This window comes from Manis javanica, chromosome 5 (genome assembly GCF_040802235.1).
Source record: "Manis javanica isolate MJ-LG chromosome 5, MJ_LKY, whole genome shotgun sequence".
Lineage (NCBI taxonomy): Eukaryota > Metazoa > Chordata > Mammalia > Pholidota > Manidae > Manis > Manis javanica.
This window is the reverse complement of record NC_133160.1, coordinates 80,120,304-80,146,607: the sequence shown is the minus strand read 5'-3', so window position 1 is coordinate 80,146,607 and position 26,304 is coordinate 80,120,304. Positions and strand designations below refer to the sequence as shown.

Sequence of the window (26,304 nt, the reverse complement as noted above, 5' to 3'; positions counted from 1 at the left end):
TAGGTCAGTCAAGTAGTAGTCAGAGGCAGTATCATACAGGGCCTTGTTGGCCATGATGACAGATTTAAATTTCATTTTAAATGTGAGAGGAAGCTCTGTTAAAGTTGAGAGCAGGGAATCAACATTATTACTTAAGTTACATTTTAAAGGTATCACTCTGTGAGGTCTAAGAGGTGTGAGTAATAAGGAGGTGGGGATGGAGGGAGGGACATCTGGGGGCAAGTGCAGGGATTCTAGTTGGGAAGCCGTTGCTTGTATCCCAGCAAGATTATCACAATGGCTCGGACTATAGTTGATCTGGGGGAGATGAAAAGTGGTTGGATCTTGTACATATTTTAAAGACAAAGTCAGGAGGATTTGTTGCTGATGGGCTGGACATAGAGTATGAGAGAAAAAGAAGAGTCACAGACTTGGAGTCAGACTCTAAGTTTTGTCCCAGGCAAATGCATGGACAGGTTGTTGTTACTGAGATGGGGGACACTGAAGAAGCAAGTGTAGAAGAGGAAATTAAGGGTTCTCTTTTAAACGTGTAAAGTTTGAGCTACCTAATTGCATCCAAGTTGGACTATTGCCTAGGCAATTTCGTACACAAGGCTGCATTTCATGAAGGAGTCTCGAGATCGTATTTAAACTGGGGATTCATCAACAGAAATGATATATTTGAGCCCATTGGACAGTCTGTGTGAGTGTAGCTAGCAGAAGAGGAGCAGTGTCAGGACCGAGTCCTAACACTTTCGAATCAACAGGCTGGAAAAGGAGGATGTTCCAATGAAGTAGAATAAAGAACAGACAGTGAAGTAGAAAGAAAATCAGGAAAGTCACACAAATGAAAGAGGAGGGATTGACCGGCCCAGCCCAGTGCTCCTAGTAGTTTGAATAAGATGAAGATTGGAGGTTGTCAGCAACCTGAAAAAGAATGGGCTCCATGGAGGGTTAGGGATGAAAGCTGTGGATTTAGGAGCAGAAAGTGAGGAAGTGATGACACTGAATCTTAGATGACTTACTTCAGATTGGCTGTAAAGGGCGACAGGGAAATGGGACAGGAGCTGGAGATAGCCACAGACTGAATATTTGTGTCCCTACCTCAAGCCCCAAATCCTTATGCTGAAATCCTAATCCTTGAGCTGGTATTAGGATGCAAGGTTTATGGGAGGTGATTAAAGCATGAGGGCAGAGCCTTCATGAATGGGATTAATGCCATTATAAAAGACTCCCCAGAGAGACGCAGCAAGAAGATGCCATGTGTGAACCAGGAAACAGGCCCTCACCAGACACTGAGTCTTCATCTCATTGATCTTGGACTTTCCAGCCTCCAGACTGTGAGGAATTAATTTCTGTCATTAGCCTATGCCACTCAGTTTACAGCATGTTTGTTACAGCAGCCTGAACAGACTAAGACACAATGTATGGTAAAGGGAAGATTTTTCAAGATGGATATTACAATGGGTTTGTATGTTGATGAGAATGATCCAGTTGAGATTAGGAAACTATGATGCAAAGAGAAGGAGGGTGTTTACAGGCATAGTGTCCTAGAATATATAGGAAGGGATGGAATTGAGTATATATGTGGGGAGTTGGCCTTAAACCTGCCCATAAGAGGGTATGTGGGAACATGGATTTCAATGCCAGAGGGTTGGTAAATTTGCTTAAGAGAGAAAGGAAGCGTTCTTCTCATTGACTGTTTTCTCAGTGGAACAAGAAGCAGGTCATCAGCTGAGAGTGAGGACGTTGTAGGGGTCGTGGCAGCTTGGGAACAGAGCAGAAGGTATGTATGGAACTGACAGCAAGGCCATGCTGAGGGCCTACTTCAGGCTGTAGTCATAGTTTAAAGTGCCCTGGTTGTGTGTTTTTCTCCACCCACATCCACTTGTTTGGGTAGAAGCTTGGATTAGGCAAAGAATTAGATAAATTTGGGGGTGGTAAGTGGCCATAAATAACATTCATCTTCCCCTCCTGTCTTCAGAACCAATAGAAGAACGTGGCTTTATGTATTCAGACAAGTGGGCTGGAAATTCTTTCACTCCAGACTCATCTTGTTTGTTGCTGACAGGCACCTTCCCTTACTGTAGAACAGGGAGGAAGAGTTGAAGAGAGGAGAGAGGAAGCACCCCACTGAATAATCATCCCACCTCCAGCAGGGAGGAGGGAGTGAGGCGTGGAGAAGGAAGCCAAAGGTCAACCTAGCTCACGGGTTCTTGGCTCTGACTGCACTTTGGAATCACCTGGGCACATTTCCAGAGATCCTGATTTAAATGGTCTGGGGTGCCATCTGGGCAATTGGATTTTTTAAAGTCCTTTTGACTTTAAAGCCTTTGAAACCAACATTTTCCCTTAACAATACATGTGGGTGGAATTGCCAAACATGCTAGAAGTAGAAAACAGCAAAGGAATTGAGAATGCTTTCTAAAAAGTCATTACATTACACTAATGCCCCATGGAATGTAAAAAAGCAAGTGAGAACATGATGGGACTGGTAGCTTAGCAAAAAATGGTAGGGTCAGTGGATTCCATAGTTGTCTCCCAAAAGACTGCAGAACTATTGGAGTTGGACACTGAGAAAGAGAGCTAAAGAAACAGAGATAAAGATCAGGACATCAAATGGCTAAATTGAGATTCTGACTATGATGCTGTCAAAATGGCAAGTTCTAGGGTATGACTGGCCATGGGAGTGGGTGTCTGAGGTTGAGTGTCAAAGAAGATCACTGGAGAGAAGGAGCCATGGAAAGAGAAACCCTCATGGTAAGGGAATCATCAGTGAGGAGGCTGACATCCCTGAGAATGACTGGCATCACCGTGGCCATAGTGACCTGGAGGCAAGGGAAGGCGTGCAGGGCCCCAGTTCCCAGGGGCTGTGACATTCACCAGGATCCTGGTTAGGTGGTTGTGTATTTTGGTACTACTTCCTTTTTCTTTTAACAGACAGCCAACTCCATCTGCAGAAGATTTGGGAGAGGGAGAGTGAGAAAGCAGGGAGAGATGATCCAAAATGTTATCTTAGGTATAGTGATAAGAGGGAAAGATAACCATTTTCCAAAGTGCTTGAACCTCCATGTCCTACTAGTGAAATGAAGGAAGGGCCAATGAAATGTTAACAGGCACTGGGCATAAACCTTAAGAAAGTTCAGTTGTTCTTCTCTCCTTCTTCTTTCTGCCTGTAAGTGGGTGGACAAATACGGAACATGCTGTGCTTGGTCTTCCATTGACCTTGAGTTTTCCAGTTTGATCAGTTCTAATCTTACTCTGCTTTTATTGTTGTTGCATAACTCTGCAGGTATAGATCCCTTTTTGTTTGTTTATTCTGCTAATTCCCCACCTCAGGACATCTTCCCCTACTTTCCCCTGCCTTTTTCCAATCTCCCAATTTGTTATGCAGCAATACTTCCCTTTACACTGTTCCTGCCAATGGCAATGCCAGATGGTTTCAGTTCTGAGTCCCCTCACCCAGCCCCCCTTGGAACAGCTGCCATTGTCATTGCTGTGAACACATCACGGCTTTGAACCCATAGCTGGGACCCAGACTTGCTCCTCGGCATTGGGAGGGGCTAGCACTGATGCAAGGAACCATGAAAACAGCACACACTCTTCCTTGCTGCTGTTCAGCAAAAGCTCTTAGAAAAGGCTCTTTAGCATTTTTTCAATCATGTGTGCATTGAAATCTCATTGTGGGGTTTAATTCCTTCACCACCTGACTCAGCTTTCTAGCCATGAAGTTCCCTTTGTGCCATAAACTCAATTAGAACCCCATATTTCCCATCCTGAAAACAGATGTGAAACACCACTGGGTGCACACACATGCACGTGCATGCATCCACACACACACACACACACACACACACACACACACACACACACTTGTGAGCCTGTCTCTTTAGAAATCCAGCACACTCTGTATCTACATTCATGTATTTTTATTTAAACATTGAGTGCTCAACAACAACAACAAAAAACCCACAATTTGGAAGCTATTTGGACAATCTGCCTTCTCTTAAGTCAGCCTCCTGTTCCTTTTTTATCACTTGTGAGTTAGCCGCCGTTGGGTCCAACACTAAAAATAGGTTACTGTGACACTATGTAAAAAGATCATATTTTTGAGGCCTCTGTGATGGCAGGTCAGTCGTGGGCCTAGAAACCTAAACAAAAAGAATCCTGAATCAAATTCCATGTAAGCCAATATGCATTTCAAAGGCCTTGCCCATGTAGTCAGTGGGTAAGGTTTTTGTGTTGTTTTCTTTTTCCTTCTTTTTTGTAGAGTGGGGGGAGGGAAAGGGACCTTCTTTCATGTTAATCTAATTGTGTGCAACCCAGGCACATTTTACCATGTAGAGCAACTTTCTCTTTAGTGTCCTTCCCTACCACACTCTCTGGCCTCCTTTCATTCCTCCCCGTATGAAGTCAGAGTGCCCCCTCCCCCAACCCAGCGTACGTTTGGGGAGATTCCCAGGATAACCATGTATGCTGCTCTACTGATGAGGAATTTACTATCCTCTCACTTGGCAGCAAATGAAAGTGGGTATTAATTTCTCAGCATGCTGGTGGAAACACGAGAGAGGGGCTGCAGAATGATACCACCGCAATCTGCACATAGTGCACAGCATGCCACCGTTTCAAAAGAGGGATAGAAAAGACAATGAGAAGAAAGAAAAGATTCTCCTGAGTTGACTTCTCTGCAGTTTGCATCGTTAGGTTTTGGAGAGAGATGCGAGAGGTTTGGGCCCTGACCAGAGTTAAATTATGCAGCTGCCGGGAATGCCAGGCCCTCCAGAATAGGATGCTTCGTGTAGATTTTCCACAATGCTATTGAAGTGCTTATTTTCCTCCTGAAGAGACACAAACAGATGCAAACTTCTGTAAACACTTTAGAAATGAATTCAGTGAGTTTGGCCTCTCAGCAGTGCTCAATAGCTGACAGAAAAATGTCTAATTAGTGCAAGTGGAAATAATAGGGCCACTTGGATTCCTTCCATCCTCCTCCAAGTCTACTTTTCCAAGGAACTCAAAGGGCCTTTGTCTGGCAGGTCAACCTCTCTCAGGCTTTTGTGCTCAGATCTATTAAGAGTAGAAGGGGGAAAAATAGATTAGGCAATGTTCTCTGATCGAATATATGGCATGTTCACGCGGGACGCAGAATGGGGTGATTGCAGCATCAGTTTACAGGTGCTCGGAGAGGGACTCCTGCATTGACGACAGCCAGAAGCAGCCCGCCCCTGTGCGCTGGGGAGTCGCCCTTTCAAGCACCAGCTTCCCTTTACCAACTGCCGTGGAGTTTGCTCCTTTGCCTTTTCCTTTCTCCGTGTCCAGTAACATCATTCCCCCATTGGTAGAGAAGAAAGAGGTTAAAAGAAATGAGAACATTAGCCATTTTCTGATATAAGCCTTAAAAATGTTGTATGCCTGATCTATTACTTCCTTTTTACTCAATTGAAAATTCTACTGACATTTATTTTAGGAGCCTGGGTTTGCTTGTTGTTATTTTGTCATTCAAGACAGTGGGAACGTGGGAACTGGCTTCTTTTTCCTAGTTTTTTCCATAGTGCTCCCTGTCATTTATTAAGCACCCACAATGTGCCAGGCTCTGTGCTAAGCATTTGACCCACATTTCCTCTCATCCTGAAGTGGTACAGCAAATGAATATTTGCCGTATTTCACAGATGAGGTCACTGAGACTGAGAGGTTAACTTGCCATGGCAAGTAAATGGCAGAGCAAGGAAACAGCCTCAGATACCTATGGTTTCATCTCAGATATTATGTATTTATCATCTCAGAAGTTTGATTTGGATCATTTTTTATTTCTCCCTTGTCCTTAATTCCACCTAATTTATCCTCTACCTTCTGAAACTTCTGAAATACAGTTAAAAAAAACTGTCATTTTGAGGTCAGTTTCTATTGATTTATTTTTCTCTATAATATGGACTTCCTTTTTTATTGAAGTATAGTTGGTATAGAGTATGACATTGATTTCAAGTCTACAACATAATGATTTGACAGTTGTCTACATTATTAAATGCTCACCCCAACTAGTGTAGTTACTATCTGTCACAAGGAAAGATATTACAGTATTATTGACTATATCCTCTATGCTACATTTTCATTGCCAAGACTAATTTACAGTATAATTGAGATTTTGTGCCTCTTTACCCCTTGACCTATTTCACCACCCACCTCAACCCCTCCTGCATGGTAACCATGAGTCTCTTTTCAGTGTCTTTAAGTCTATTTCTTTTTTGTTCCTTTGTTTTGTTTTGTTTTGTTTACATTTCACATTTAAGTGAAATCATATGGTATTTGTCTTTCTCTGCCCAATTTCATTTAGTATAATATCCTCTAGGTTCATCCATGTTGCTGGAAGTGACAGGATTTCTTTGTTTCTTATGGCTGAATAATATTCCATAGTGTATATGCACCACTTCTTTATCCATTCATCTATTGATGTACACTTAGGTTGCTTCCATATCTTGATTGTTGTAAATAATTCTACAGTGAAAACAGGTTGCGTATATCTTTTTGAATCAGGGATTTTGTTATCGTTCCTTTTTTTTTTTTGGCATCATTAATCTACAGTTACATGAGCAACATTATGGTTACTAGATATCCCATTATAAAGTACCCACCACATACCCATTACAATCACTGTCCATGAGCATAGTAAGATGCTATAGAATCACTACTTGTCTTCTCTGTGTTGTACAGCCTTCCCCATGCCCCCCTCCACATTATGTATGCTAATTGTAATGCCCGTTTTTCCCCCTTATCCCTCCCTTCCCACCAATCCTCACCAGTCCCTTTCCCTTTGGTAACTGTTAGTTCATTTTGGGGTTCTATAAGTCTACTGCTGTTTTGTTACTTCAGTTTTCTCTTTGTTCTTATACTCCACAGATGAGTGAAATCATTTGGTACTTATCTTTTTCTACCTGGCTTATTTCACTGAGCATAATGTCCTCCAGCTGCATCCATGTTGTTGCAAATGGTAGGATTTGTTTTCTTCTTATGGCTGAATAATATTTCATTGTGTATATATACCACATCTTCTTTATCCATTCATCTACTGATGGACACTTAGGTTGCTTCCATTTCTTGGCTATTGTAAATAGTGCTGTGATAAACATCGGGATGCATATGTCTTTTTCAAACTGGGCTGCTGCATTTTTAGGGTAAATTCTTAGGAGTGGAATTCCTTGGTCAAATGGTATTTCTATTTTGAGTTTTTTGAGGAACCTCCATACAGCTTTCCACAATGGTTGAAATGATTTACATTCCCACCAACAGTGTAGGAGGGTTCCCCTTTCTCCACATCCTCACCAACATTTGTTGTTGTTTGTCTTTTGGATGGTAGTCATCCTTACTGGTGTGAAGGGATATCTCAATGTGGTTTTAATTAGCATTTCACTGATGATTAACAATGAGTAGCATCTTTTCATGTGCCTGTTGGCCATCTGAATTCTTCTTTGGAGAACTGTCTGTTCAGTTCCTCTGCCCATTTTTTAATTGGATTATTTGCTTTTTGTTTGTTGAGGCAAGTGAGCACTTTATATATTGTGGATGTCAACCCTTTATTGGATCTGTCATTTATGAATATATTCTCCCATACTGTAGGATGCCTTTTTGTTCTATTGATGGTGTCCTTTGCTGTCAGAATCTTTTCAGCTTGATACAGTCCCACTTGTTCATTTTTGCTGTTGTTTCCCTTGCCCAGGGATATATGTTTATGAAGAAGTCACTCATGTTTATATCCAAGATATTTTTGCCAATGTTTTTTTCTAAGACTTTTATGGTTTCATGACTTACATTCAGGTCTTTGATCCATTTCAAGTTTACTTTTGTGTACGGGGTTAGACAATGATCCAGTTTCATTCTCTTACATGTAGTTGTCCAGTTTTGCCAACACCAGCTGTTGAAGAAGCTGTCATTTCTCCATTGTATGTCCATGGCTCCTTTACCATATATTAATTAACCATATATGTTTGGGTTAATATCTGGACTCTCTATTCTGTTCCACTGGTCTGTGGGTCTGTACTTGTGCCAGTACCAAATTGTCTTGATTACTATGGCTTTGTAGTAGAGCTTGAGTTGGGAAGTGAGATCCCCCCTGCTTTATTCTTCCTTCTCAGGATTGTGTTGGCTATTTGGGGTCTTTTGTGGCTCCATTTGAATTTTAGAACTATTTGTTCCAGTTCGTTGAAGAATGCTGCTGGTATTTTGATAGGGATTGGATTGAATCTGAAGATTGCTTTAGGCAGAATGGCCATTTTGACAATATTAATTCTTCCTACCCAAGAACATGGGATGACCTTCCATTTATTAGTGTCCTATTTAATTTCTCTTGTAGTTTTCAGGGCTTAGGTCTTTCACTTCCTTGGTTAGGTTTATTCCTGGGTGTTTTATTCTTTTTGATGCAATTGTGAATGGAATTGGTTTCCTGATTTCTCTTTCTGCTAGTTCATCATTAGTGTATAGGAAAGCCACAGATTTCTGTGTATTGATTTTGTATCCTGCAACTTTGCTGAATTCTGATACTAGTTCTAGTAGTTTTGAAGTGGAGTCTTTAGGTTCTTTTATGTGCAATATCATGTCATCTGCAAATAGTGACAGTTTGTCTTCTTCTTTACCATTCTGGATGTCTTGTATTTCTTTGTTTTGTCTGATTGCCATTGCTAGGACTTCCAGTACTATGTTGAATAAAAGTGGGGAGAATGGGCATCCTTGTCTTGTTCCCAATCTTAGGTGAAAAGCTTTCAGATTCTTGCTGTTAAGTACGATGTTGGCTGTGGGTTTTTCATATATGGCCTTTATTATGTTGATGTACTGGCCCTCTATACTCATTTTGTTGAGAGTTTTTATCATGAATGGATGTTGAATTTTGTCGAATGCTTTGTCAGCATCTATAGAGATGATGATGTGATTTTTGTCCTTCTCTTTGTTTATGTGGTGGATGATGTTGATGGATTTTCGAATGTTGTACCATCCTTGCATCCCTGAGATGAATTCCACTTGCTCATGGTGTATGATCCTCTTGATGCATTTTTTAATTCGGTTTGCTAATATTTTGATGAGTATTTTTGCATCTATGTTCATCAGGGATATTGGTCTGTAATTTTTTTTTTTGGTGGATTCTGTGCCTGGTTTTGGTTTTAGAGTGATGCTGGCTTCATAGAATGAGTTTGGAAGTATTCCCTCCTCTTGTATTTTTTGGAAAACTTTAAGGAGAAAGGGTATTATGTCTTCTCTATATGTCTGATAAAATTCAGCAGTGAATTCATCTGGTCCAGGGGATTTGTTCTTGGGTAGTTTTTTGATTACTGACTCAATTTCATTGCTGGTAATTGGTCTGTTTAGATTTTTGTTTCTTCCTTGGAAGAAACAGTCTTGGAAGGTTGTATTTTTCTAGAAAGTTGTTCATTTCTTCTAGCTTATCCAGCTTGTTAGTGTATAGATTTTCATAGTATTCTCTAATAATTCTTTGCATTTCTGAGTGTCATAATTTTTCCTTTCTCATTTCTTATTCTGTTTATGTGTGTAGATTTTCTTTTACTCTTAATAAGTCTGGCTAGGGGTTTATCTATTTTGTTTATTTTCTCAAAGAACCAGCTCTTGGTTTCATTGATTTTTTCTATTGTTTTATTCTTCTCAATTTTATTTATTACTTCTCTGATCTTTATTATGTCCCCTGTTCTGTTGACTTAAAACCCCTTTTTCCTGTTGCAATAATTGTGACTTTAGACTATTCATTTGGGATTGTTCTTACTTCTTTAAATAGGCCTGGATTGCTATATACTTTCCTCTTAGAGTTGCCTTTGCTGCATCCCACAGAAGTTGGAGTATTGTGCTGTTGTCATTTGTCTCCATATATTGTTTGATCTCTGTTTTAATTTGGTCATTCATCCATTGATTATTTAGGAGCATGTTGTTAAGCCTCCATGTGTTTGTGAGCCTTTTTTGTTTTCTTTGTACAATTTATTTCTAGTTATACATTTGGTCTGGGAAGTTGGTTGGTAGAATTTCAATCTTTTGAATTTACTGAGGCTCTTTTTGTGGCCTAGGATGAGGTCTATTCTGGAAAATGTTCCATGTGCACTTGAGAAGAATGTGTATCCTGCTGCTTTTGGACTGAGAGTTCTGTAGATGTCTGTTAGGTCCATCTGTTCTAGTGTGTTGTTCAGTGCCTCTGTGTCCTTACTTATTTTCTATCTGGTTGATCTGTCCTTTGGAGTGAGTAATGTGTTGAAGTCTCCTAAAATGAATGCATTGCATTCTGTTTCCTCCTTTAATTCTGTTAGTATTTGTTTCACATATGTTGGTGCTCCTGTGTTGGGTGCATGTATATTTACAATGGCTATATCCTCTTATTGGACTGACCCCTTTATCATTATGTAATGTCCTTCTTTATCTATTGTTACTTTATTTGTTTTGAAGTCTATATTGTCTGATACAAGTACTGCAACACCTGATTTTTTCTCCCTATTGTTTGCATGAAATATCTTTATCCATTCCTTCACTTTTAGTCTGGGTATGTCTTTGGGTTTGAGGTGAGTCTCTTGTAAGCAGCATATAGATGGGTCTTGCTTTTTTATCCATTCTATTACTCTGTGTCTTTTGATTGGTGCATTCAGTCCATTTACATTTAGGGTGATTATTGAAAGATATGTACTTATTGCCATTGCAGGCTTTGGATTCATGGTTACCAAAGGTTCAAGGGTGGCTTCTTTACTATCAAACCATCTAACTTTCACTCACTTATTATGCTATCATAAACACAGTCTGATGATTCTTTATTTCTCTCCCTTCTTATTCTTCCTCCTCCATTCTTTGTATGTTAGGTGTTCTATTCTGTACCCTTTTGTGTTTCCTTTGACTGTTTTTGTGGATAGTTGATTTTATTTTTTGCATTTAGTTAGTATTTGGTTGGTTCTGCTTTCTTTGCTGTGATTTTATTTTCTCTTGTGACATCTATTTCGCCTTAGGCGTTCTTCCATCTAGAGCAGTCCCTTTAAAATATTCCTTAGAGTTGGTTTGTGGGAGGCAAATTCCCTCAACTATTGCTTATATGGAAATTGCTTAATCCCTCCTTCAAATTTAAATGATAATCTTGCTGGATACAGTATTTTGGGTTCCAGGCCCTTCTGTTTCATTGCATTAAATATATCTGCATTCTCTTCTGGCCTGTAGGGTTTCTGTTGAGATGTCTGATGATAGCCTGATAGGTTTTTCTTTGTAGAGGATCTTTTCTCCCTCTCTGGCTGCCTTCAATACTCTGTCCTTGTCTTTGATCTTTGCCATTTTAATTATTACATGTCTTGTTATTGTCTTCCTTGGGTCCCTTGTGTTGGGAGACCTGTGGCCTTCCATGTTCTGAGAGACTATTTCCTTCCCCAGCTTGGGGAATTTTTAAGCAATTATTTCTTCAAAGACACTTTCTATCCTTTTTCTCTCTCTTCTCCTTCTGGTACCCCTATAATGCGAATATTGTTCCATTTGGATTGGTCACAGAGTTCTCTTAATATTCTTTCATTCCTAGATATCCTTTTCTCTCTCTCTGCCTCAGCTTCTCTGTGTTCCTGTTCTCTGATATCTATTCCATTAACAGTCTCCTGCACTTCATCCAGTCTGCTCTTAAGTTCTCCTATTGATTGTTTCATTTCTCTTATCTCCCTTCGGACTACATCCCTTAGCTCTTGCATATTTCTCTGCAGGTCCATCAGCATAATTATGACTTTTATTTTGAATTCTTTTTCAGGAAGATTGGTTGTATCTATCTCACCAGGCCCTCTCTCTGGGGTTGTCTGAGTGATTTTTGACTGGACCAGATTCTTCTACCTTTTCATGGTGATAGAAGTGGTCGCAGGCAGGTGGCGCATGTGTCAGCTGGGAGAACAAAGTCCCTTCCTGCTTATTGGTCACCTTGTCCTTCTCTGCTGCCTGTGCCAGCTACCTGCACACTGGAAGCAGTCACTGTGGTAATATCCTGAGCTGCCGTGGGTGGAAAGGCCCTCTGGATAGCATAGGGCAATGCGGAGTTTCACAGACATGCCGGGTGTGTTTTCCTATGAGAATGCCACCCCTCCATGCCTTCTAGACCTTGCGCCAGCTTCCTCTGCCTATGCCGGCAGCTGCTTGCTGGCAGCAGCCTCTGGGTCTGGCCCGGTTAGCTGTGCACTGCAAGAAGACTCTGTGTGGTTGCTGTGGGCAGGGCTGCTCCCCAGCTGATCTGCAGCAATAGTGAGTCAGCTGGTTTGCTTGCAGCACCAGTGGGGTGGGGGAAATGAACAGCAGGCTGCTTTTTGCCATGAGGGGCTTCGGATCTGCATTGCCACCCAGGGGGTTAGGGTGCCTGAAGTTCCTCAAGATTCCCAGCCTTCTGGGCTGAATGTACCAGGACGATTTTGTCCACCTGTTAAACCCTTGTCCCTTTAAGACTTTTAAAGCACCAGCTTTTCATTTGTAACAGGGGAGCCAGCTGTGAGAACCCACTCACAGTCTCTGTCTCGAATTTTACTTCTCCATTTCTCTAATATCCAGTACACCATGCAATGTGTGTCTGTGCTCCTGGTGTAGATTACTAGGGTTGGTTATTTAGCAGTCCTGTGCTTCCACTCCCTCCCCACTCTGATTCTCTCCCTCCCACCCATGAGCTGGGGTGGGGTGAGTGCTCTGTTCCCACCAGGTCACAGCTTTGTATCTTACCCTTTTCATGAGATGCTGAGTTCTCACAGATGTAGATGTAGCCTGGCTGTTGTACTGTATCTTCTGGTCTCTCTTTTAAGAATAGTTGTATTTGTTTTATTTTCAAAAATATATATGGTTTTGGGAGGAGATTTCTGCCACCCTACTCATGCTGCCATCTTGAGTGCTTCCCTGATTTTGTTATCTTTGGTTAAATTCCCAGAAGTGGCATTGCTGGGTCCTATGGTATTTCTATCTTTAGTTTTTTGAGGAGCCTCCATACTGCTTTAATATGGGCTTCTTTCATGTCTGGTAATTTCTGACTGGATGCCAGACAAGGTAAACTTCATGTTACAGGATGGTGGATATTTTGTGATCATATAGATAACCTTGAGCTTTTTTGGAGGACTCATTCAAGTCAGGAAATAGTTTGATCCTTTCCCATTTGCTTCTGAGCTTTCAGAGTGGGCCATGAACCATCTTACTCTAAGGTGCATTTTACCTCACTAGTGAGGTGAAACACTTCTGAATACTCTACACTATGCCCTGTGAATGAAAGATTTCCTTCTCTGGCTGGTGAAAACACAAGCTATATGAGACCTGGAAGTAGTCTCCTCTGCTCTTTTCAGGTAGTTCTTTCCCAACCTTCGGGCATGTCTTTCCAAGCATGAGCTGATCGGTATTCTGCTGAACTCAAGGGGAAGCCTCTGCAGATCTCTAGACTTCTTGCTTTATTTAGTTCTCTCCTTCTGGTACTCTGCCCTGTGAACCCTAGCTGCCTTGACCTCCCCAGACTCCTAGAAGTTCCATCTCCTCAACTCAGGAAGACCATCTCACAGAATTTTCCACAGGACTTGCACAATGTCCTTGCAGCTCACTGTGAGGAGAGCCCAGTTGGACTATTCCCCCAGCTAATCACCAAATCATCATTTGCTCTCATGGCACCAGCTTTTACTACAGAAATTCAAAACACTGAATGTAAGAGCTATCTCCTGCAAAGTGTTCTATTCTTTCTCTTACTTTTAAATACATAACAAGAATACTCTTTTCAATTGTTTTTTTTCCTTCCATTGTTTCTTAGAATTTTCTCATAATAATAAAGGCTGTGGATTCCTAAGAGCTACTGTTTGAACTCAGTGAATGGTGACCCAGCTTCCTATGCCCAGATTAGGTACTGCTTTAAAGTAACCTTGAGCAAACCATAGGGGAAAGCAGGAAAAATGCTGACCCTTAAGAAACTTGAGCTCCTTAGGTATTGGCCAAGGATATGGAGAAATTGAAACTCTTGCGCTGTTGGTGGGACTGTAGAATGGTGTAGCCTCTATGGAAAACAGGGTGGAGGTTCCTCAAAAAATTAAAAGTAGGACTACCATACAATCCAGCAATTCCACTTTAAGTTGTATGTCCAAAAGAATTGAAAGCAGGTTCTCGAAGAGATATTTGCATATCCATGTACAAATCATTACTATTCACAAAAGCCAAGAAGCTGAAGCAACCCAAAAGTCCACCAGCAGATCTGAATAAACAAAATTTGGTATATAAATAAAATGGAATATTATTTGGCCTTAAAAAATAAGGAAATCCACATGCTACAGTATGGGTGAGCCTTGAAGACATTATGCTAAATGAAGTAAGCCAGTCACTAAAAGACAAATACTGTATGATTCCATTTCTATGAAGTACTTAGAATAATCAAATTCATAGAAACAGAAAGTAAAATGGTAGGTACTAGGAGCTGGAGAGTAGGGAAGAGGGAAAGCTGTTATTCATTGTAGAGTTTCATATTTGCCAGATGAAAAGTCCTGGAGATCTGTTTAACATCATGTGAATACACTTAACACTACTGAACTCTACACTTAAAATTGATACTTAAAATTTTATATGATTTTTGCCCTAATAAAAAAGAAAAATAAAGAAAAAATACTTGGGTTCCAGCCTAGCCCTAGCTCTGACCCTTTTAACTTTGTAAATTTGGAATCACTTAATCTCCCAGCCTCAGTTTCCTTATCTTACTTAGATTTTATAGTTACTATAAACTTAAATGAGGTAATGTAAGTGAATGTTCTTCATAAACTAGATGGTGTTACAAAGATGGAAACCATTTTTATCAGGGAGGTAAAGATGGACAGTAGCCTGTCTCTAAACATTGCATCCCAGGTAGGTATACAGTTACCCCAAAACTGAAGTGGGGCACCTACAAGAAGGAAGAGCAGAACCAAACGTCAACCATGCACTGAAGTGCAACTTCAAAGAAAATGGACTTCCTGTGGCTTGCTGAGCACCCTCCAAGGTCACGTGCAGGGTGACAGGAATAGGGTTGCTCTTTCCAAGCAGAAGTTTAAGGGAGCCTAGCAGAGGAAGAAGCTGCAGGTTCTGCACATATCACAGGCTGGTTGAGACTGAAAACCAAAGGACCATATTACATTTACCCAGCATAGGAGGGACTCAGTCAGAGACTGGCCTTATTGAACAGAGCTGGGCATACATAATATCAATTTTCTTTTCTGCCTTTGAACTTCTATTTATGAATGCCAAATGACTAACTTAGTCTCATTTTAAAACTTGTGTTTTTGAGATTGATGGTTTATTTGACAATTGTCAATAGAAACTTTGACCATTTTGGTTTTAATTGGTTTTTTTTTTAGTTGGAAGGAATAAGAGGGTCACTCAGACAAACTCATAAAATGGGGTGTACATTATTATGAAGATACACATGGGACAATAAAGGGACCTGTAACTTTCAGAAGGGCACTCGTGAAAACAGTGGATTTGGATTCAGAGCCATCATTCTTGGATCTTCACTTTAGTGTTGCCCATAACATGATTTAGCTATGCTCTACTTTCTGCTTCTTGAACCACCCCTAATAGCAGATTCTATGTTTCTTAGTTCAGATTAATAAATTCATTTTTTCAAACCAGACCAAAGAGTCATGGGGTCAGGTATCAGATGGGTGCACTTAGGTTAGCCTTGAGCTGGTAACGAGGTGGAGGAATGGAGTAAAGGTCAAGTAGCAAAGGACATGGCTGCTTCAAAGTCAGGGACTATGGGCAGAGCAGTTTTCCTTGGAAAGAGTTGTGGTTATCAGGTGATGACTAATGTTGGGATCTTTGGGAGGATCCAATAAATAACATCTTTCTTTCCTTCCTGAATTCTGAGAAAACTGAGAAAACAAGAGTTAGGCAGACAAGAGATTAAATATTACCTTTAATTCTGAGAAAGGCTAAATTGGAATATACAGCTTCATATCAGAGCAAGGGGGCATCGCTATCTGAACTCCAGAATCATGTAGACATCCCCACTCAGTCTCAGGAATTATGGTGCCAAGCAAAACACCCTACATAGGGTGGCTTTCTAGGTAATACTTCTGATATAAAATAGCAGAGAACCCTTGTTTCCTTTTAGATAGCTTGTTCCCAAGAGAAAATAGAAAGAAGCTAAGACAGGCATGTGCAGTTGCTTCTTACCAAATTAAAAATCAGATTAGTCACTGCACCTCTCCTGGAGCAGAGAGAGGCCAGGAGTGCTACAATAATTAAACTCCATTCACATGGAATGAAACATCAAGAGGAGAGAAGAGATATTCCCATCCATCACACTGATAGGTGAAAATAGTGATTGGTTTAGAACAAAAGGATAAATACAAGTGCAAATTATCACTTTTCAGACTTAATACACAGTGATAGGGCAAATGCCTCAACAAATTAAGAAAGCATCAGTTTGAAAAAAGAAAGGTCACTGTGCTGGTTATTGGTAGGTTATGAACATCTATAATGTAAATGTTATATTCCATATGCAGTGCCATATATTACACCAAAACATATACACCAGAAGTCAATTCACGTGAAAGGGTACCATAGACAAGAGTTCTGGAATGAGCTAGATGTAAAGGTTTAGGCCAGTTCTACTTAGCAAAATGCAAGTGTCAGATTAAAACTCTAAAAGAGCTGTTCCAGGCATATTTTGAAAAGCAGAGATTACTCCCTTCCAATATGAATACATCTTCTCCTTAATTTTGTTAAAGTAAATCGTACTTAGACCAGCAACTTCAACAGCAGTAGTTACATACTTGGTATTTACAAACATAACTACAGGTATAACATAATAGATATCCGACTCCTGCTTTCTAACAGAAAATCGGTACAACACGAAACTTGAATGCGTGCAGTGTGGACCTGGACTTCTTGTGTTCAAACTCCCATGCTCAGCCACAGGGCATGTGACCTTGGGCACATTACTTAACCTATGCAAGTCTCAGGTTTCCTGTCTATAATATAGGGGTAATCGTAGAATCTGCCTCTTAGGATCTTCAAGGAGTGAGTGAATTAACACATGTGACACACTTAGCACTGTGCTTGGTGCCTAGTGTTTGTACTTGGGGCCATGTGGTGAAGAAAGCAGTGCTTTGTGTAGGAACATTGTGGGAGGAACACAGTCAATGCTTACAAATCTTTCTAGGCTTCACACATGAACTAATATGCTCAGAAAACACTCGGCTTGATTTAGTTCGGCAAATGGAGAAAGTACTACTGGGTGGTAAACTCAGTTATCCTATTAGCTGGATGACTTCAAATGTCTTTGCTATTAACACGTTACAGGACCAAAAGATGATGTCTTTCCAGAGAAGTTTGCCTCATTTATCTCTACTTCTCACTCTTTATGCATGCCTGTTTTCTTCTTTCTCCTATTTTATTCACGAATAAACATAATATAAATCGAATATAAAACGTTACCTAAAATTCTATATTTTTTCTTAATTAAAATGTAGGCAATTAATGAAGCTGAGTGTTATGAACTGATGTAAAAAACTGTTGCAGATGTTATGATGACTGAAAGAACTAAGTAGCAACACTAAATGTCTGGTGTAATGTCATTTGTGAAAGAAACAAAGATGGGAGAAAGAGATCGGAAAAGAGGGCGTGAAGGAGAAAGGCAGGGAGAAAGCAAGGCAAGACAAGGAATCAATTCATGTCTAGATACACATAAAGGGGTAGAAGTTCTAGAAGAATTTCTCCAAAATCGTTATTAGGAATAATGAGAATGAGACTGGGGGAAGGAGATGAAATAAGGTAAGGAGTCAGGAAACCAAGGGACACTTTTAATTTTTACTTTGTGTTATTCGAATTTTTTAACAACGGGAAATGTGCGTTTATCACTTTCATAATTCTAAAAACGGAATGAAAAGAAATACTTTATCTCACAACTTAATTGGACGTTTCCTTATTTATTTATTTCTTTTGGTTCAGTTGCCTAATCATTTATTCTCCTAGTTGTGGGTTTTGCTCTTGTTTTGAAAAAAAAAAAAAAAAAAAAACCCGAGAAGACCGCGCGCGGCCCCAAGCCCGCCTTCTCCCACCGGCCCGCGGCTGTCCCCGCAGGCGTCCCTGGAGGCCTGCGTCCGCGCGCGGGACTGCCGCACCGCCGCGGCCATCGTGTTCCTGAGCGACCGGCTCCTGTACGGGCTCGACGTGTCCGGCCACCTGCTGCAAGTCGCCAAAGGGCTCCACAGGCTGCAGCCAGCAACGCCGATCGCGCCCCAGGTGGTGATCCGCCAGGCGCGGATCTCCGTCAACTCAGGTGGGCGCCCTCCTTTGCTCCGTCCTTGTCCCGGGGTCGCGGGGTGTGGGGCTCGCTTCCCTCCAGGCAGCCTTGACTGCCCCTGAGGCCGGCGGGCACCGGGGCCCGCGGGCCGCTCCTCGGGCTGCGGGTCTCCCCGCCCCCGGCCCTCCATGCCCTTCCACCCGCCTCCTGCCGGCACAAAGGCCCTGGCATAAAGGGTTTCAGAGCCAAAAGCAGTAGAGAAAATTGTGAAAGGGTGTGGAAAATACTAATTGGCGCTTTTGTCTTCTAACAAATCTGTCCTGCTGCTTTCAAACAGGGATATCTGAATTGCTATACTTCTGACCGAGAGCCTTTAAAAAGCAGATTAGAATTCGACTATTTTCTCTTAGCTCTCCTGTCTCCTTTCTGTAGGGCCACTTGACTATGCTAACAAAAGAGCCGACAAACCCACTCAAGTAATTTGAGGGTTTTTTTCCATCACTCAGAACACCGGTACAGTACCTGATTAGGCCTTAAAGTATCTTTTTTCCTTCTGTGATGTTGAATGAAATGAAATATGAGGCTGACATTCTAACTAAGGATGTAATAGAAAGGTGGGGTTGAAGGGGTGGAGGCCTGCTATGTATTGCAGCAAAAGTTCACTTCCATCGAATTCTTGAATTAAGTTACCAATATCCATGAGGTTTGGAAACATGTACCTGCTATCCTCATTTCCAAGAGTGAAAGAATAAAGAATGAAAATAGGAGGCAAGTTGCCCCTCCCAGAAACAGGACTACCTCATTTTTTAAATTGGTTTTAGCTATCTTTATTATTATTATTATTATTATTTTAATAACTCTCTCTTTAAGAGGTTAAAATATCTTTACTTAATTTCCTTTGAATGGGAACTGTACTCACTATACTAACACAGACAATTGCTGGATGCAGAGATAAAAGGACCTGAGAGAAATGAGCCTGCGGAGGTTAACTTTTCCAAAGCCCAAGTTCATTCACGTTCAAGTTCTGGCAGCTGTGCATAAATTGTGCCCATATCTTATTATTTACTTTTTAAAGTAACTGCAAGGATAGAGTTGAATTTAGGAAAAATTTCTTCCTTCAGATGTTCCTGATTTGGAACATTTTAGAATGTTTTGAGGTTTGTAATGTTTGTGCTATGAGGGAAAACTAACAACTCATATTCCTTCTGATGGCATCAAAGAGCAATGACCAGAGCTTTCTGAGAGGGGACCTGAATGAGGAGGGCTGGGAGCACGCAGGCAGTTCTAAAATTGGCTCTTACCAAGGAGAAGTTGGATATGATATACATACATATGATAGGATATACAGAATTGCTGTAGTGTGACTTGGAAACTGAGGTCAAGTTTAAGCAGGCATGCTGATAGTTTTGCTTTACCTACAGCCAGAAATAATTTTCACTTATTTGTTTTGTTATTTCTCTCATGCTTCTAACCAAGGTGATACAGAGTTTTTCTCCTGATAACAAGCCATGTTATTATCATCATGAGCAGTATGCTCCTCTGCTCGTACATCCTAGTCTAAGATAAAAGTCCCAGAGAATACTCCAAAAGGTGGCCAAACAGGAGGACACTGAGTCACCTCCTCCCACAAACACAGCAAGGCTGCAGCTCCATATAGAGCAAGTCTGTCTGCAAACCACCTGAGGACTAACAGCAAAGCTCTTGCATAGCTAGACAGGTAAAGTGAAGGCCACACTGATAGGGGTAGGAGGGGCAGAGATGTGGTCTGGCCAGGACCCAAGCCCGCAGTGTGTAACCCACAAGCCGGAGGGATGTCACAGGTGACGAGGTCCTCCCTGAGAAACAAGGGTTTCAAGCCCCACTTTGGGCATCCCAGATCCTGGGAATCTGCATTGGGAAGATGAGCTGCCATAACATCTGGCTTTGAAAATCAGAGATGCTTAACTGCAAGAGCTTTGAAAACGAGTGGGGCTTATCTCTGGAGAGCCAGAGGCCTACAAGAAACTGAGACTCCACTGTTAGAGGGCACACGCACAAGCTCACTCATTCAGAGATCCAGCACAGAGGCAGCAGTTTGAAAAGTGCCTGCACCGTACATGAGGGAGAATTATTCACTAATTTTAGACTGTGTGCTGGAGGAGCAGGGATCTCTAGGAACTTTCTCCAGGAACAGAAGCACTGGCAGGTGCTGGTTTTCATGCCCCCTTCACCTTAGCTAGCCTGATGCTGGTAGGCACCAGCTCCAACACTATCTACCTTGCTAGCACTTCTCACCCTGCCCTGGCATTCTCCATAGATCTGCCCTGGCAGGAACCCCTCCAAAGCAATTTCTCCTCCCCCCAGGAGTGGGCAGTCCTGCCCACAAACACACACTCAGCAACTACAGCCAGGTCTCACAGCCAGCCACACCAGAGACTAACACCTCCTACCAGGATGCCCACAGCAGTCACAGCTGAGCCTCTCAGCCAGCCAATCTGGGTTAACACTACCCACCAGCATACCCACAGCAGCTAAGGCCCAATCTCAACAGGGGACACTCCTGGAGTGCCTGGTTCTGGTGCACAGAAGGGACTGTGCTTCTGGGCCCCACAGGATGCCTTCTACATAAGGCCACTACTTCCAAGATCAGTAGTTATAGCTGACCTACCTAATAAACAGAGAGAGTCAGGCAAAATTAGGAAATAGAGGAATATGTTCCAAACAAATGAACAAAATAAAACCTCAGAAAAAGAACTAAACAAAATAGAGATATGCAATCTACCTGATAAAGAGTTCAAAGTAAGGGTCATAAAGACATACACCAAACTTGGGAGAAGAATAAATGAACACAGTGAGAATTTCAACAAAAAGATATAACAGAAAAGAATTACAGATAGGAAAGGACCAGTGAGAGCTGAAAAATATAATAACTGAAATGAAAACTACTCTAGAGGGAATCAACAACATATTAGAGGATGCAAAAGAATGAATCAGTGATCTAGAAGAGAGGGTAGTGGAAATCAAACAAGCTAACAACAAAAAAGAAAAAGGAACATTTAAAATAAGGATAGGTAAAAGGACCTCTGAGACAACATCAAGCATACTAAAATTCCCATTATGGAGGTCCCAGAAGGAGAAGAGAGAGAAAGGGGCAGAAAACGTATTTGAAGAAATAAAAGCTGAAAACTTCTCTAACTAGGAGAGGGAAAACAGACATCCAGGTCCAGGAATCATGGAGAGCCCCAAACAAGATAAGCTCAAAGAGATCCATACCAAGCCACATAATAATTAAATTGTCAAAAATTAAAGAGAAAATCTTAAAAGGCAGCAAGAGAAAAAAACTTGGTGATATACAAGAAAAACACCTCTAAGATTATCAGTTGATTTTTCAACAGAAACTTTGCAGACCAGAAAGCGCCATGATATATTCAAAGTGCTGAAAGGAAAAAGCCTATAACCAAGAATACTCTGCCCAGTAGGGTTATCATCCAGAATTGAAGGAGAGATAAAGAATTTGCCAGACAAGCAAAAATTAAAGGAGTTCATCACCACTAATCTGGCCTTATGTGAAATGTTAATGGGACTTCTTTAATAAAAAATAAAAAGCTACAACTAGAACTAAGAAAATTATGAAAGAAAAAATTTCACTGGTAAAAGCAAACCCATATCAAAGTTAGTTGAACAGTTACTTACACAGCTGGTATGAAGTTTAAAAACCAAAAACAGTAAAATCAAGTATGTCCACAATAATTAGTTAAGGGGTGCACAATATAAAAAGATATAAAATAAGGTATAAAATATATAAAACATGGGAGGAGTGTAAAATGTACTGCTCTTAGAACACATTAGAACTTAAGCAACCATCAAGTTGAAATAGACTGCTATAGACATAGGGTGTTATATATGAACCTCGTGGTAACCACAAACCAAAACCTATAATAGATACACAAAAAATAAAGAGACAAGAATCCAAACATAACAGTAAAGAAAGTCATCAAATTATGAGAGAAGAAGAAACAAAGAACTACAGAAACAAACAAAACAATTTAAAAAATGAAGACTCTACCAAAAACTGTTAGAACTAATAACTGAATTCAGTAAAGTTGCAAGAACAAAATAAACATACAAGAGTCAGTTGTATTTTTGTATGCTAACAAGGAACTGTCTGAAAAAGAAAGTAAGAAGAGCCCATTTACAATAACATCAAAAAGAACAAAATATTTAGGAATAAATTTAATCAAGGATGTGAAAGACCTGTACTCTGAAACCTATAAGACATTGATGAAAGAAACTGAAGAAGACATAAATAAGGGGGAAGATACGCCATGTTCCTGACACAATTCAAATATCTGTTTGAATGACTAACAAATACTTACTGAGTATCTGCTATGTGCCAAGGATTGCTAGAGGGGAATGAGACAGAGGACTGAACAAAACCCCTGCTGTCTTGGAGTTTACAGTCCAGTGGAGGACGCAGGCAAAAAGTAAATAATTAAAGTACATAGTATGTGTTATGAAAATAAGTGCCCTGGAGAAAAATAAAGCAGAGAAGGTGAAGAGGAGGTGCCAACATTTCACTTCTCCTTGGTTCCATAACAAAACTCTCCAAAACTTAGTGGTTTAAAACAATTTAATCATAGTTCATGCTCTTAACACAGTAATTCACATCCCTCCCACATGCAAAATACTCTTACCCATCCCTTGGAGTGTCACCCCAAAGGCATCAGGCTCAAAGTCCAGGGTCTTGTACTCCAAATTGGATCAGGGACAGATAATTATTCTTAGGTACTGCTTCTGGAGTTACAGAGATTTGGGAAGTAAAAGGCAAGTTCTCTACCCTCCATCACAAACAGCATACAACAGAGAGATGACTTCAAACCCTCCTGTCCAGATGGGGGGAAATGAAAGTCACAGAGCAGTCATTATGTCCATATTAATCTAAAATCCAGCCAGGCATATAATCCCAAATCTGCCTTCTAGGGACTTCAGGGCTCATTCCTTGTCTTTGGGGCTGGTCAAGTCCTCTGAGTCATCCTTCCTTTTCCATGGGACCTTTCTCATGAACGTATCTCAGCCTGCTGCATGCTTCCTGTAGAAAGGTAGGTTCCTGGTTGGGTTTGATTTTGAACTTTTGCTTCTCTTCATAGAGTAAGATGATATAATTCCTTTAAATACTTTGTAGCTTTTTCAATGCCTTAAAGTAAACAAAAGCCATATCTACGATTACCCGTGAGCTCTACTCTGCCCTACAAGTCAAAGTGCTACGGAGCAGTGCCCTTAGAGAGTCTTAGAGGCTCTTGTTCCTTCAGGAGGGTCTGAGGTCTTAACAAAAGATTTTATAGCCAGAACCTTGATTTGATCTTGGCTACATTTTACTTCCAGTGCCTTGGAACTGACCTTTGCCACCAGGTTTTAATTTATTGTGAGAATGCTCGCTGGCTGGAAAGGCTATTTTGGGCCTTCTATATTCTTCTAAATCCTTCTAAATTCATTCTAAAATGAGATAGGTCCCTCTTTAGTTTCTCTCTTCTCACACGGTATCCTAAGTAGCTCAAAGATATCCATTTGGTACTTTCAACATTCTTCCTGGATGGCTCCTTTGCTAGATAACAAGTTCACTGGTTGTATTTTCTATTTCTATTTCTATTTCTACTGCAGGAGATCAGGATGCCAAACTGCCCACTGCTCCGTAACACATTCCCCTTTCTCAAACCTCCAGTAACAATTTCCTCACTGCTTTTTCAGTCTTCTCAGCATCATTCCAGCCTCTTCCTGACAGCTGGTTCCTAGCCAATGCTGTACCATCTAAGCTCTTGTTACAGCAGTGTCCCACTTTCAGGTGCCCAATTTCTGTCATGGATTGGTATGTTACAAGCCACCCCCTAACTTACAGGCTTAAAACAATAATTATTTATGATGTCTCATAGTTGTACATCTCCACAAGGTAATTATTTTAAGTAGTGTCAGCTGGGAAGCTGGGACAGCCAGAGGCCAAACAGTGTCATCCACACAGCAGGTGTTTGGGCCCGGCTGCCACAGGAGTTCCCCTGGGCCTGTCGGTGTCCCCTCTGCCTGGGCCTCTCCACGCAGCAGCCTCAGCTCCCTCGCTGCATGGTGGCTGGGTGTGCAGAGGTGAAGGTATCATTACAGATCTCTTAATGATCAGACCCTAAAGGTGCACAGTGTCACTTCTGCCACATCCCATCGGCCACAACAGGTCACAGGGCCAGTGCAGACTCAAGGTGAAGGGAAAGGAACTCTACATTCAGCTTCTTGCTAGAGAAATGGCAAGCTCACACTGCAAAAGAGTGTGTGTGATGGGGCTATTGTGGTGGCCTCCTCAGAAACACAGTCCACCACAGGCAGGGGCATTCCTGTGTATGTGATGGGAAAGGGGGCAGTCAGGGAAGGCCTCATGAGACAGTGATCTCTGAGCAAAAACCCAAAGAAGAGGGAGTAAACATCGGGGATACTCAGTATAAACACATTCAGGACTGAAACAGTTGCAGGGCAAAGACCCTGATGTGGGGACAAACCCGGCAGGTTCAAGGAACAGTAAGGAGACCACGGTAACCAAAGTCGAGAGAGTGTGAGTGAGGGAGAGAACGGTAGAGATAAGGTCCAGGGCGAGGTCATGCAGGGCTGAGAGGCACCCGGACAAAGGGATGGATAAAAGGATAAATGATTGTCTTTCCTACTTATGGAAAACAACTGCCATTAGGCACCTCTTATGTGGTGGCAACCAAAATAAGAAAAAAGTTTAGAAAGAATTTCTTTACCTGCCTCCCCTTAAAAAAAAAACTTCCTGCTAATTTGGTAAACAGTCCTGCTCATGGGCACCCCCATCCCACTTCCTGAGGTGTCGCTTCCGCAGAAGGAAGACACACCAGCCTTTTCTTTTATTAATGTATCACTGATATACAATCTTATGAAGATTTCACATGAACAACATTGTGCTTTCAACATTCCCCCATATTATCAAGTCCTCCCCCCCTCCCCACTGTAGTCACTGTCCATCAGCGTAGAAAGATGCTAGAGTCATTACCTGTCCTCTCTGGACACAGAGAGGACACACAGCCTTTCACCAAGGTTTGCCTTACTTCTCAAGCCTTAGCCTATGTGAATGAGTCAGTCATTCATATGAATGAATATATGCACATACAGATACAAATCTAATTGTCATTTCAGATCCTGTACCACACTCACCTTCCCAATTCCTGAAAGCTTCATCTTTCTTTTCACTTTTATATGTGATAGAGTTACTGATTTTAAATTTTACAATAGAATGTTTCCAAGAGAGGTTATGGTCCCTGTATAATGTGTAAATCTTAGAGCATGAACTACTAGTAGTATTTAAAGCACATGCTCAGAACTAATTGTGTGGTGTTTGGTTCCTTTTTCCAGGGAAACTTTTAAAAGCAGAGTACATCCTGAGCAGTCTAATAAGCAACAGTGGAGCAACAGGTAAAGCGCTCTCACGTCTCCACAGTGACCTCCACCCTCAGCCCCTACCTGAGTTCTAGTTTACAAACAACTTGATGACCTAATGGTCACTGTACACTAGACATTCCCAGAGCAGCCTAGGATGGGCTCTCCCACTGATGAATGAAATGGTTTCGGTCAAGCAGATTACTTCTCTGTGGGTCCATCTCCTCTAATTAAAAACAAAAACAAATAGTACTATAAAAAAGCCAATATTTCCCTGCTTTGTTGTAGGGTATGTTATCTAATGAACAATATCTGTTAAAACAGGTAACTAGGTACTTCAGAAAGGGCTCAGCAGTCTTTAAAATTGTGAATGGAAATGAAGTTTGTAAGTTCAGAAGAATACATTTATGGCTTTATGTATTTAGATGGTTTGGAAAACAGATTTGATTTTTCTATATACTTTAATAAAAACTTATTTTTTTAAATATTTACTCACATATAGAAGGAAGCAAATCTGAATACTTGGGTAACAAATAATTTAAGCCCTCAGTTGTCTTGTCTGAATTGCTGACCGTTACAGTCAACTAGTTTCCCAATAAGTTAAACACCATATCCAGGAGACTTTAAAGCTCCATGTGCTTGGATACAAGGTCCCAAGTTCCTTGAAACTTGTAGACATTTCCAGTGGGGAAGAGTTTGGAATA

At 41.1% G+C, this 26,304-nt stretch overlaps 1 protein-coding gene across 14 annotated transcripts in view; it reads left to right on the top strand.

The window, feature by feature from the left end:
• ALPK1 (alpha kinase 1) overlaps nt 1-26,304 on the top strand; it is a 121,946-nt gene that overhangs the window by 78,408 nt on the left and 17,234 nt on the right. For 12 of the 14 annotated variants that reach the window (XM_073237164.1, XM_073237163.1, XM_073237162.1 and 9 more), the window contains 2 exons: nt 18,031-18,229; nt 25,577-25,636. The exons of 1 other annotated variant lie outside the window; for it this stretch is intronic. In XM_073237164.1, coding sequence (XP_073093265.1) covers nt 18,031-18,229; nt 25,577-25,636 — 259 coding nt within the window. The remainder of the gene's footprint in view (nt 1-18,030; nt 18,230-25,576; nt 25,637-26,304) is intronic. One more of the 14 variants, XM_073237171.1, reaches the window with a different exon arrangement.